The 13,838-nt window shown below is 44.6% G+C and overlaps 1 protein-coding gene across 4 annotated transcripts in view; it reads right to left on the bottom strand.

Annotated features, from left to right (window-relative positions):
- Window positions 1-13,838, bottom strand: part of DHX32 (DEAH-box helicase 32 (putative)) — a 70,838-nt gene that overhangs the window by 955 nt on the left and 56,045 nt on the right. For all 4 annotated transcript variants that reach the window (XM_075843109.1, XM_075843112.1, XM_075843111.1 and 1 more), the window contains 4 exons: window positions 7,746-7,937; window positions 4,451-4,600; window positions 2,549-2,736; window positions 629-810 (listed from right to left, as the gene is read on the bottom strand). In XM_075843109.1, the coding sequence (XP_075699224.1) occupies window positions 629-810; window positions 2,549-2,736; window positions 4,451-4,600; window positions 7,746-7,937 (712 nt within the window). The remainder of the gene's footprint in view (window positions 1-628; window positions 811-2,548; window positions 2,737-4,450; window positions 4,601-7,745; window positions 7,938-13,838) is intronic.

A 13,838-nucleotide genomic window follows, 5' to 3' on the forward strand; every position in this document is an offset into this window, starting at 1 on the left:
TAGAGATAGATATATATCTCCAGCAGGGGGTGCACAATTGTATTAAAGGGATTGTCCAGGATTATAAAAATAAACATGGCTACTTTCTTCCAGAAACAGCGCCACACCTGTTTATGGGCTGTATCGGGTATTGCAGTTCAGCTCCATTGAAGTGAACAGGGCTGAACTGCAATACCACATATAACCTGTGGTCAGGTGTGGCGCTGTTAGGTGAAAGTAGCCTGGAGAAACCCATTTTAAGGGAGGATTCACATGTGGCAGATTTTGCAGAAATTTCTGCAACTGAAAATAATTTAATTATTTGATTGGGGTTGTTTTTGCAATAAAATCTGCAGTGTGTGATGCAAGTGTCAGGCCTGTCCTGTGCAATCACAATTTTTATTGGGATGTGGATATTTGTACTTGACTAAACAGGTCATACGGGCTCCAGTTTAGTGTGTAGATGATAGCACCAGGATGTCCTCTTCACATAGCACCATTTGGGTAGCGTTGCCTCTTATAGAACCCAAAAAGCCCCCCACCACCCTCCGAAAAAATTTTTTAGGAGAAATTTCTTGGACCCTGAAACACAAAGTGGGCACTTCACTAGTTTTAGATGAAATGATAGCAATCTGGGGAAGATACTTACAGGTCTGGGGAGATTTCGGAGGCAATCCTGATACAACTCCTATCCGCTACGCTGAATTCATGGAACAGGACCCACTCTGGGATGTTGTGGTTGAGGCAGTACCCGGAGTCTGGATGCAGCTGTCCCACTTGTTTGTGGGTCAGCATGATATAGTTTCCTAAACCATCAACATCTCGAGCAATCTAGAAAAAAAATAATAATAATGTGTGAGAAACGTAAAATTTGTTCATAAGCGTTATATACAGTTAACCGGAAAAAAAGCCTAAAATAAATGTCCACCCTTGAATTCATTTTTTTTTTTTTCCTTTTTTAAACTAAAATGGGTCCAAACTTTTGTGCTGATTTATCAATGAATTAATCTTGATTATACCTCCGTTTTCGTAATACAGACCTTTAAATCCCCCTATGTAGGCTGAGTACAAAAATAAAATTTGACCTGCAGCTGCCACAAGGGGGAGCTAACTGCATATGATTTTATAAATGTAACAAAAAATAACTATACAATTAGCTCCCCCTTGTGGTGGCTGCAGGGTGGCAGAATTTTTGCATTGAAATTTTCGTCTTTGCAGAGGATTTGGAGATCTGTACCAGAAAAATTGAACTCTAAAGAAGTTGTATAATGAAGATAAGCCCTTCTGAAAGAGAAGTCATGTCCGACATTACATACAGCAGTGCCAATCCTGTAATACATAGACTGATTGGGTCTCTATTCTGCAAGGACATGTATCTTTTAGATATTTATGGCAGAAAGTCTGCAGCGTATTGGTGGATTAGACTTGAACAAGTCTCATCCACACGCTGCGGAAAAAATCTGTTAAGGAAAAGGGGGATAGATTTACGTGTGGTGCAGTTTTTTTTTTTTATTTGCTGTGGAATCGTTGCACCATTGCGGTGTTTTTTCCCCCCCATTGAACGCATTGGAGAGTTAAGCCGCAACAGATAGCAAAGATTGCGATTTTTGCAGTGGAAAAGCTGCGAATACGCAACAAAAATTGCATCTGGAAAAAATACAACTTGCCTATTTTAAATTGAACAAAAAAGTCCATACGACCTTCCTTGGCGATGTCCGGCTGAGTTCACACTGGGCGTATACGCTGCGTAAAATCATGCAGCGTATCCGAACTGTGCGCCGCAGGGAATTCCGGGCTAAAAAAAACTCACTAAACTGTGGTGCAGTTTTTCGCTTTGAATGTCCGCTGCGAAAAACTTAGCAGGCCGGCCTCCTAGGAGGACGTCTCATCCCAGGAGACTGCTGTAGCGGTGGTCACGTGGCATGAAGCGTCATCCCAGGAGGATGAAATGGACTCCTAGGCAAGTATAATATTTTTTGTTTTCTCTGTTGCGGTTTTTTTTGTGGTGGGATTGCTGCGATTGTTGCAGGTTTTACCTCCCTATCGAATCCAATGGGGGAATCCCGAAACAAATAAGCAGCTATAGCCAATCCAGGGCTGTAGTGGTCACATGGGCTCCAGTATCACAGGAGGTTGGGATGCGTATATGACCGCCAGTCAGGTAAGTTGACTATTTTTTTTGTTTAATGCTCTTTCCGCAGCGGCGATAGCGGGCAAAACTCTGCACCGCAATTTGGTGCAGTCTTACGTCCGGAATTCCCTGCGGATCTAGGTCAGATACGCTACATACTTTTCCGCATCGTAGAAGACCTGTGTGAACGTACCCTTAAAGGGTTTGTGCATCTAGGACCTCCGCTTGGCAACCATCATAATTATGAGCTGATCGGCGGGGTGGATTTAGGTCACGAGCTGGAAACATCCATCGTCAATTGTCATCGCCTGGAGAAGCTGCCACTATTTCTTGGATCACTTCCTAATCTTCGCTTGTATGGGCACTTGAGATGGAACACAGTCCGTCCACCCTGAGTAGACACAATCACGCTGGGCGCGGCAGCCATTATTTGCTTACTTGCATGAAGTATCCAGACAGCAGAGATTTCTTTATGTTCAGGATATTTTCCTCCGAGCCAAAAGCTGGTTCAGAAACCGGAAGTTCAATCCTCTTCATGATGTCCAGGAGCTCTGACCGTATGACACACGCCATCTCCAGCGCCGTGTAGTTCAGAAGATGATCCTGGCACCACTTCTCAATATCATCTGTTCAAGAAAAAGGCAGCGGAATAAGGCCCCGTGCACGCGATCGGAAAAATAGTCCTTGCGGACGCTGGAGAAACGAATAGGACCAGGACTATACCTAGACATTTTGCAGCACTACTGTGATTTTTAACTCTAGCTACAGTCCAAATGAAAACATTGCGTTGCATACAATCTTGTGGACTGCAGCCGTCACTCAAGAGTTACAATCAGTAGCACTGCAAAAAGTCTAGGTGTAGCCCTGGTCATAGACGCCTCCAGCAGTGGCTTATCGCCTTACAAAGAAAAAGATTGGGCATGTTGAAATCCAACATGCCTGATCTTCCTCTCCACTGACCTCTGCCATACACAGATGGTTGGCCAGTCCTGTTGACATTTAGAGCCTAAGGGCTTGTTCACACAGTTTTTTGGCGCCGTTTCGCATGTGGAAACCGACCGAAAAAACAGCCTAAATCGCCTCCTATTGATTTCAATGGGAGGGGGTAGCGTTTTTTTCCCTGCGATTGTGGGAAAAAGAGACATGCTCTTTCTTCCCGCGGTTCCGTCTCTGTCCTCGAATTGAAAATCAATGGTAGGCAGAAAAATTGTATTTCGCTGCGTTGTTTTGCCATCGGCACTCAATGGCCGAAACACGCTGCAAAAAAAACCCAAACGTGGCAAAGTGGGTGCAGGCAGGTTGAAATCTGCCTCAAAATTCAGATTTCTCTGTCTGCAAAAAAACGCAGTGTGAACAGGGTCTAAAAGGCAGCCATACACATTAGATAAATGTTGGCCAAACCCACTAATTTTCAACTCGTAAAGAATGACTTGGACTTCACCCATAGTTTTCCTAATAGGGATAGCCCCCAACACTTTTCAATGAGACAGATATCCCGACTGATGGGATTTGTGGATTCTCAACTGGTACCACTGGCCATCAGCTGTTGACTATATCCCATAGATGGCTGGAGCAGGAGACACCTAGGTCTAGGCTGGAATCACACATGCAGTTTTTGATGCAGTTTTTTCAGCCAAACACAAGTGGATCTAAAAAGAAAAATTTAAAGCCTGATATGTCTCCTTTATTTTATATCCACTTCTGTGTTTGGCTAAAAAGAACAGTCAAAAACTTTGTGTGATTCCAGCCTGAATGACAGAAATCAATGGGTCATCCATGTTCTGTCAGGATCCCCCAGTTTCTTTGCTCTGGCTAATAGACCGGGCTCTCAACTGGAAGACCACTACTATTAAAGGCGTTGTCCCAAGATCGACATTTACCCTCTATTCACAGGATAGGTGATCAATGTCTGACCACTGGAACCCCCACTGAAAACTTGAATGGGGTCCCGAGTCCCCATGTTTCTCTTTACTGAATGACTGCAGTGAGGTGGAGTTTAAATAGAGTGGCAGTCGAGCACCAGCGCTACCGCTCTTCAAAGTCTACGGGACTGACCCAAGAGCTGTACTCCGCTATCTCTGTCAGTCCCATACACTGGAGTGGTAGAGGGCATGCTCGACCGCCGCAACGTTCAAACCCCTCCTCTATGCGGCAATGAAAAGCAGTGGGCTTGGGACGCCCGTTCTAGTGACCGGCGGAGCCCCAGAAATCAATCACCTACCCTGCGAATAGGTAATAAAGGTGTCGTCCCAAGATCGACGTTTAACTCCATCCCCTAACACAACTCCGGTCCGACCACAATAAAATGTCATTACAGCGGTGATCACGTGCGGCACTCACACTGACTGGCGTTGCGGATCTTCAGATGTTCATATTCTCGGTGGAGGTTTATAAGAGTGAAGTGATCTCCTGCCGAGTGCAAAAACTTTCTTCTGTTGCTTTGTTTGGTGACATCGGCTTCATGGGTTGGATCCAGGAGACAGTTTGGAGCTTGTAATTGGGAAAGAAAAAAAATCATTAATTCACGAGAATCTTTAACATTTTATGAGCTACAATCCACAAATCAACCAGAACGAAATATTCTCACTCGCAATAAAGTATTAAGAAACTAGTTCGCAAATCTCATATTTCTCGCCCTCACCCCCCTGCATCGCGCACTCTGCCATATCTATATCAAGTTATTTATCTCATGTCTATACACACAGAGAGTACATTATATATGTCCGGACCATTTATGTAGCACAGTAAATATATATATATATATATATATATATATAGGGTACATTTACATTGGGTAGTAATATTAAAAACACAAATACAATTTTAAAGAAGACGCATTTCTAGTGAATATTTCCCAGAATAGAATCTAAAGAAAGCCGGACCACCAACAATAGGGCATGCTGTGATTTGTGTGAATATGGCCTAAATAGAGTTATATACTGCATATATATATATATATTTATTTTTTGTGTTCATGTGATCCATATATGTGGGGTTAGTGGCTGCCTCCAGTTTATGATCTTGCACTCCTCCCATTCTGCCCTGGGTGATTTTAATTAGTTTAATGCTGGATCCTACCATCCCCAGGTATATATGTAGGCTTAGTCCCAGTTCTGGGTGTATGTGCAGCGTAGGTTCCCACCTTACAGAGGTCGCCTTGTCGTGGCAGGTGGGCTCACATAATTTTATCAAAATGTGCACTAAGAACCTCCCTATTTGTAGGTAGATTTAGCAGTAATGCATATTTATTTATATTTAGTGGCTTAGGTGGCATTAGTGTTCGCAGTGTGCTGTCGCCATTTTCTTGTGTGAGATTATATATATATATACAGTAGTACAAAAATTAGGCAGCACTCCAGTGGTTCAAGTGAAAAAAGATAGGTACTTTATTTCTCTGTGCGATGTTTCAGCTCGTTCCTCTAGAGCCTTTCTCAAGCAGCTTGAAGAACCGAAAAGGTCGCACAGAGAAATAAATCCACCCTGTTTCATCTACTCTGAAGTCCTGGTGCCGTTACTACTTCTATGGTCGTTTTATATTCAAGTTGGGGAACGGCTTCATCCTCTGGTAACGAGCACATGGCCCAATATATAGGCATGTTGGAGTGCTGCGTTCATCTGCATTTGGACTATATATATATATATATATATATATATAATTAGGGCTGGGCGATTTCGACAAAAAACAAAATCTCAATTTTAGATTTCACTCTTGATTTTCTTATAACTGTTGAATAAACTGAAAAAAATACGAAGAGTCATTTAATAAATTATTTTCTTTATATAAATAACTTAACATATATTACTATTAGGCTGGGTTCACACCCTATTTACGGACGTAATTCGGGCGTTTTAACCTCGAATTACGTCCAAAAATACGGCTCCAATGCGCCGGCAAACATCTGCCCATTCATTTGAATGGGCTTTACGATGTTCTGTGCCGACGGTCATTTTTTTTACGCGCCGCTGTCAAAAGACAGCGCGTAAAAAAGACGCCCGCGTCAAAGAAGTGCCTGTCACTTCTTGGGACGTAATTGGAGCAGTTTTCCATTGACACCATGGAAAAACAGCTCCAATTACGTCCGTAATGGACGCAGCGAAAAACGCCTGCACATGCCATTATGTCTGAAATTCCGGAGCGGTTTTCTCCTGAAAGCAGCTCCGTAATTTCAGCCGTATCGGAGGCTGCCGTGTGAACATACCCTGATAATTGTACGTAACTCAGTGTAAATTGCAGCAGGGCCAGGCAGATCGTGCCGAGCGGACACTCTGGGGGATTACATTCTAGTGTTTGAAGTGTGAGCAGGACCCTGTCACTACCGGCCCCACCATGGGGTGTTAAATAAATGACATTAAGGCCCGATTTACACGACCATGATTGGACCGTGAAAACGGTCCTAGTTTCAGCTGGATTTTCCGGCCCAAACACTGTACATGTGAACAGGACTCCTGGCGTCAGTCATTTAGGCTGCAGTCACACGACAGGGAAAAAAATGGCTATTAAAAACTGATCGTCCGTTTTTCATGTCCATTTTGCATCAGTGTCTCCAAATGGATTTCCTTTGTCAGTGTTTTTTTGTCCCAATCCCCTGAAAACCCCACACAGTGCCAATGTAGATAGTAACATAGGGCCCCCATATAGTGCCACACACCCTTGCAGATCGCACCCCCCTCCCTTGTAGATCACACCCCAACATGTAGATCTCACTCCCACCCTCCTTGTAGATCGCAGCACTCCCCCATCCTTCTTGTAGATAGCGGCCACTGTAGCTGCCACTAGTGGCTGAATCCCTGGCTAGAGGTTGCCCACGCTCTGACCGGGGATTCAGCTCCTAGTAGGAGCTACAGTGGCCGCTATCTACAAGAAGGATGGGGTACTGCGGTCTATAAGGGGGAGGTGTGATCTGCAGGGGGGGGGTAGTAGCTACAGGGCGGTGTGGCTATACATACTAGGAGTCTCTGCTTCACTACAGAACAGCAGTTCCACGGGGAAGCAGAGACAGAACGGGGCGCAGCTTGTCAGACGGGGCAGATCAGGCAGTGACGCGGCGCCGGGGTGGAGCTTCCTCGTGCGGCGCCACGAAAAAAAACAAAAACCGATTTAACGATTCGGTTCAAAAACAGACTCGTCAGAGGCCTCGAGGGTGAATTAATCGAATTCATTAGATTAAAATCGCCCAGCCCTAAATATATATATATATGTGCGTGTGTGAGATATATCTATCTATCAGTATATACGGTAACTACATTTAGGCCATATTTACACAAGATCCTCCTTTCTCTGACTCCCGGGTATATTTGTAGATTTTGCAGCTCCAGACACAGGAGCGTCAGGACAAGGAGATCACATTTAAATAAACGTTTCACCCGGAGAGATTTCCTGTACACAGTGTTTTCTATTTTACCAAGTGGTTAAATTGCCGTCTCAGTATCATTTGTCCTATTGAAACCACAATTGTTTTGCATTCAGCAGTAATACACGTTTCATCTGCCTGAAAATAACATTGTCAGAGAATGAGCAAACACGAGCTGTGACAGACACCGACGCAGGATCAGACACCGAGCTCTGCCATGTGAGCAGGAAGCCCCCGCTTTAGCATACACAATCGCGGTACCCATTGTTTTACATGCACAATACCTGTCACCATGGCAGCCAGCGTCAGCATTTCATCCACACAATCAAACTCGCAGGCAGCTAAAATAGATTTTGACAGCTGCGGATCCAGAGGAAATTCAGACATGATGATTCCAAATTCAGAAAGATCTCCATCGTTGTCAAGTGCTGCCAGGTAATCCAAGTCTTCTAAAGCTTGCATGAGACTCTCCGGGTCTGGAGGGAAGAAAATAGAGGCAACTATATTAGGGGATTAGGTATTGGAGCTTATTTTAGAGGGGGGGCTTCAGTCTACAGACGGTAAACTTTAACTTTTACCAACAAAGATAAATGAAGAGATTGATCAGCGCAGAATATTAGACCTATAAGGACAAAAATATATATATTCAAGTGAAGACATTCACTATAAGCCTAAAAGCAGAAACTCCAGGCCATGGAGCAGCACAAGTCAAGGACCGAACAGTAAGAAGCCACTGTTCTAAGACTCCTGGCAGGGGGACGCCATTTTTTTAAGACCCTAATTATAGGGTTACGATTGTTGTGACACTCCATAGTATAAAAGTTGCCATTGTTTCTTGAACTTATGACCCAAGATGCCATTGAGCTTACCCCCTAGCCCCCATAATAACATTGACCTTAGTCCCTGGCCCCCAGAATGTCAATTTTTCTTACCCCCTGGCGCCCAGGATACCATTGACCTTACACCCTAGCCATTGTTCTTACCCCCATGGCACTCAGGATGCCATTGTTCTTACCCCCATGGCACTCAGGATGCCATTGGTCTTACCCCCATGGCACTCAGGATGCCATTGGTCTTACCCCCATGGCACTCAGGATGCCATTGTTCTTACCCCCCCATGGCACTCAGGATGCCATTGTTCTTACCCCCCATGGCACTCAGGATGCCATTGTTCTTACCCCCCATGGCACTCAGGATGCCATTGTTCTTACCCCCCCCATGGCACTCAGGATGCCATTGGTCTTACCCCCCATGGCACTCAGGATGCCATTGGTCTTACCCCCCCATGGCACTCAGGATGCCATTGGTCTTACCCCCCATGGCACTCAGGATGCCATTGGTCTTACCCCCCCATGGCACTCAGGATGCCATTGTTCTTACCCCCCCATGGCACTCAGGATGCCATTGGTCTTACCCCCCATGGCACTCAGGATGCCATTGGTCTTACCCCCCCATGGCACTCAGGATGCCATTGGTCTTACCCCCCATGGCACTCAGGATGCCATTGGTCTTACCCCCCATGGCACTCAGGATGCCATTGGTCTTACCCCCCCATGGCACTCAGGATGCCATTGGTCTTACCCCCCCATGGCACTCAGGATGCCATAGAGCTTGCCCCTAGCCCCCAGAATGCCATTGATCTTACCAACCAGCCCGCAGAATGCCATTGTTCTTACCCCATGGGCACCCGGGATTCCATTGTTCCTAGCCCCCCAATAGATATGAATACTACGCACACACTCTCTAGAGATTTTTGGAGCAGTAAAGAGTTGTCCAAAAATTCCCTTAAAATTTGCAAACAATAAAAAAAAAAATATATATTATATATACACATACATGCACTTAACCGGTCAGACGACCAAATGAGTCCACAAACAAAAGGCGAACGTCCTGAGTGTAATCCCTCTCTTTTCCCACCTTGAGGAAAAGTAACCATACGATGTGCAGACTTGTTTGATGTTGGTTAACAAAGTGTTAGCTAACTGGGCTTTGTAGTTCTACCGCCGTCTCAATCACTTTAGGTCCGTTCAAAATGCTTGAATTGCCCCGGAAGAAGCGGACACGGCGAAAACCAGGGTCAGGCAGAGACTTGGCGTGCCACGATTTGGTTTGCTATATGCTATTTTTATACCTCCTTTTGCGAGTATCAGTAAACCTTGACTGTTTTACGGTACGCTGCCGGTGCTGCGCCATGGTCTCTTAAATCAGGTCCGTTCGATATGCTTGAAGTGATTGAGACGGCGGCAGAACTACAAAGCCCAGTTAATGAACACTTAGTTAGCCAACATCTAACAAGTCTGCACATCGTATGGTTACTTTTCCTCAAGGTGGAAAAAGAGAGGGATTACACTCTTAGGGTATGTTCACACGAGGTCATTACGTCCGTAATTGATGGACGTATTTTGGCCGTAAGTCCCTGACCGAACACAGTGCAGGGAGCCGGCCTCCTAGCATCATAGTTATGTACGACGCTAGGAGTCCCTGCCTCGCTGCCGGACAACTATCCTGTACTGTAATCATGTTTTCAGTACGGGATAGTTGTCCTGCAGCGAGGCAGGGACTCCTAGCGTCGTACATAAGTATGATGCTAGGAGCCCGGCTCCCTGCACTGTGTTCGGTCCGGGACTTACGGACGTAATGACCTCGTGTGAACATACCCTTAGGCCAAATGCACACGATGCGCATTACGTGCAGGTCCACAGCGTAATACAGGACAAAGTAAATGAGACTTCAAGAAATCAACTACATGTTGTATTTTTTTCTACATGTAAATTGACCTGTGGTGTGTATTTTAAAATCCGCAGCATGTTATTTTATCTTGTGTTTCCGCCTGTAAATTGTATCTGACTAGTTTAAAAAAAAACACAAAATCTGCAGCATAAAAACGCACTTATTTCCGCATCAAAATGGATCTGGATTTTCTGCACCAAATTCCGCAACGTGTGCATTTAGCTGTAGGCCTAGTTCACAAAGAGTATTTCGCACGGCTTTCATAGCGTTTTTCACAGCGAAAAACCCTTTTTCTGCCTCCCATTGATTTCAATGGGAGGTCAGAGGCGGAATTGCGGCAAGAAAACACAGGCTGCTTTTTTTCCAAGAAGTGGCTAAAAGCCGCCTGTGGAAAAAAAAACCGCCTCCGCCTCCCATTGAAATCAATGGGAAGCAGTTTGGGACGTTTTTTGGCGCTAATTCATACGCGGTTTCCACTTCAAAATCAGCGCCAAAAAACTCAAGCGTGAACTGGGCCTTAGGATGTTGACCTTTTGTTTGTGGACTCATTTGGCCGTCTGAGCGGCTAAGTATATATATATTTTAATTGTGTTATTATAGTTTTCAAACCAATATTTATACTTGGCTATCCTCCCTCTTTCGAGTACATGCTGTAGAGTATCCGTCTATGGAACTCAAAGACTTTCTAGTAAGTGGAAATATTTATAGGTTGTTGTGGCGGTTTAATGTAAGCGGTGCCGAGACCTTGTAAAGTTCAAGCATTGAAGCAGAAAGAATGTGCCGGATCCAAGACGCTCAGCCGCCAGCCATGAAATGAGTAACTACGGCGCGTATAGAGGACAACGCGGAAGTCAATGCTACAACGAGGACATAAAAGAAAGCACCAGGAACAAGTCTATTGTAAACATAGTATAGTCTACGCAGGAACGTTACTCTGATGCCCCCTCACTCCCAGGGCCGGGTATTTGTGCCACAGTGAGTTAGAAATCAAACAAGGAAACATTAGAAGAAAAAAAGTAAAATGCACAGGACGGGGCACGCTGTGGTGAAAAAAAAAAGAAGCATGCCCATATAGCCGGGCTGTGTAAACGGGACAACCGTAGGGAAATTCCTTTCTTTCAGCAACCAATAATCCGACACAGAACTGCAATATAACGTGTAATATAAGACTGAGCAGAGGGGGCGCTGAATAATGGAAATCGTACTACGGCCGCGTGGACGGGCGCAAATAATAATAGATTTAGTGTTAACGTTTTATTTCTGGACTCCTTCCTCAAGGTTCTGTACTGGTACCCGTGAATTTTTTATACTTTTCAAATACCAGCCAATAATCCAGAATATTTGATAATCCAGCACCTATCAGGTCTCATTAATGGTGGATTAGTAGGAATTTTACCCTATATAAACAGCGGACGATCTCAGTGACCCTAGACTTAGAGGGTTTTCCCACAAACACATGGATCCGCTATCCACAGGATAGGGGATACATGTGTGATCACTGGGGGACCGACCACTGGGATCCCCAGTGATGAGAACAGTGAACCAAACGGCCCCCTAAAGTGCTCCATGAGAATGGAGCTGTAGTGAGCATGCTCAGCCAGCGCTCTATTAATTTCTATGGAGCTGCCAGAGACCGCGGTCCTGGTAGTCCCATAGAAATAAATGGAGCGCTGGCCGAGCATGCTCACTAGAGCTCCATTCTCATGAAGCACTTCGGAGGAATTTCATTCCCCCATTCTCCACATCACTGGGGGTCCTAGCAGTCAAACAAGTATCCCCTATACTTTTTTTTTTTTTAATTCTCAGGCCGGGGCTACACGGTAACAATTGCTTTGTGCACGACAAAAAAAAAAATGTAAAACCTTAATATTTATCTATAGGAATCAAGGCCATGGGTGACTTTGTGATTGTTAAAAAAAAAAAGGTCATTTCTTTTTCCCCATAGGGAAACATTGAGTAATACTAGGAGCGGATTCTAAAAGCACTTACATATCTAGTAAATCTCTAGACGGTAATGACATTGTAAATGTCTGTCATTTATAGGAAAAGATTGGGAAGTGGCGTCTTTACGGTCATTTCGGAGCAGAAAAATTATTCAGACAATCTCAAAACGTTAAACTCTCCCTCAGGATTCGCTTTCTTAAAGCGCAATGGAAATAAAATACTCATGGAAGCGGAGACATATGAGGAAATTCTCCATGGACATGCTGTACCCCATTACCACCCCTACTTTTGGCCTCCGTCGGGCTAATGGAATCCTATGGACAGGTTTAGCTTCTAAGCCCAGAGCTTCCCAAGCGTATGTGCTAAACGTACATCATAAACGTGATGTGAACAGGGCCTTACTGGGGCTCCACCTCCAAAACCAACCTACAGACCAGCCATAGTAGTATCCATCATTCCAATCACGTAGCAGTGTCCACAATACTGGATTATAGGGCAAAAGAGGCATTTGTCAAGGGGCCGCCCCCTAGGGGCCTTCAACGCCCAGTTTTCTCCGGTCCTTCCAGTCCCTCTCACCAGGTTGTAAGATTTTGTAATGCCCTCATACACATCCATTTATCATCAGGTCTTGTTCACATCAGTGGGATCTGCCAACGATCAACTAATGTCTATATCCAGCGAACACTATCCACACATTATATGATTCGGTTACGGAGAAAGGGGCCCCACCAAGAATGCCCATATAAAACACACATCAAACCACTTCACAATGAGTGGTGCCAAGTTACAAACTCCGTTCTGCAGCATGCAACAAACCCCACACTGCTACATATATCCGCTAACGTATTCTAAACGCCATACAGGGAAAGTATAAACTCGAATTAGTCTTCAAAGACTGGAGTTTATAACCTACAGATACATCGACTGGAAGCCAACCACTCAGATTACAGAATTTCTTTAGGCCTCATCCATATGTTGATATAGGCGCTCCGTGTGCCGCAGTATGGTGCCTCTGTACAGCATTATGGCGCCCGTATTATGGCGGTATTCTTCCCTAGAAGCATTGCGGAGGTGCAGTATGGGCCCCATACACTTGCATTTTGCCATAATACGGCACCCATAGAAGTACGGAGCTGTAATATGGCTGTGTGCATGAGTCCTAAGAGGGATTTAGGAGAACATATGATAAGTTACAAATCACGGTCTTGTGGATATGGTCCCGAATTGCTCTATTGGACCTTGCAAACCTATTTATTCCCAGCAACCGTCCCTAGACCCTATGGCAAGGACAGTGTTAATGTAAGAGAACTTGTAATGAAGGTCATGTGTGAGCTCGATCATGTCCAATCCATTATCATGTGGTTCGCTGAGCCTGAACAGGGTAACACGTTTTCTGGCTTTGTTCATTTCAATTACAACTTAAAATTAACCGTTACAATTGCACTTCTAGAACATTTAGTGATTTTTCCAGCTGAAACCATCACCCCAATTAATCTTTAGAAAGCGGCACGGGATTTATTTGGAAAATGCATCAATAGAAACCAAGAATATGATTTATCTTCACGTCTAGAACTGCAGTGACATTACTGGGAGATTCTACTTTACCTAAATGTTTTCACCCGCTTCATATTGATATATAAATTCTCCTATACATTCAGCTCCATATTCTTGTCCCTAGGGGGCGGTAAGGCTGCAGTCAGTTC

This window comes from Rhinoderma darwinii, chromosome 11 (genome assembly GCF_050947455.1).
Source record: "Rhinoderma darwinii isolate aRhiDar2 chromosome 11, aRhiDar2.hap1, whole genome shotgun sequence".
Classification (NCBI taxonomy): Eukaryota; Metazoa; Chordata; class Amphibia; order Anura; family Rhinodermatidae; genus Rhinoderma; species Rhinoderma darwinii.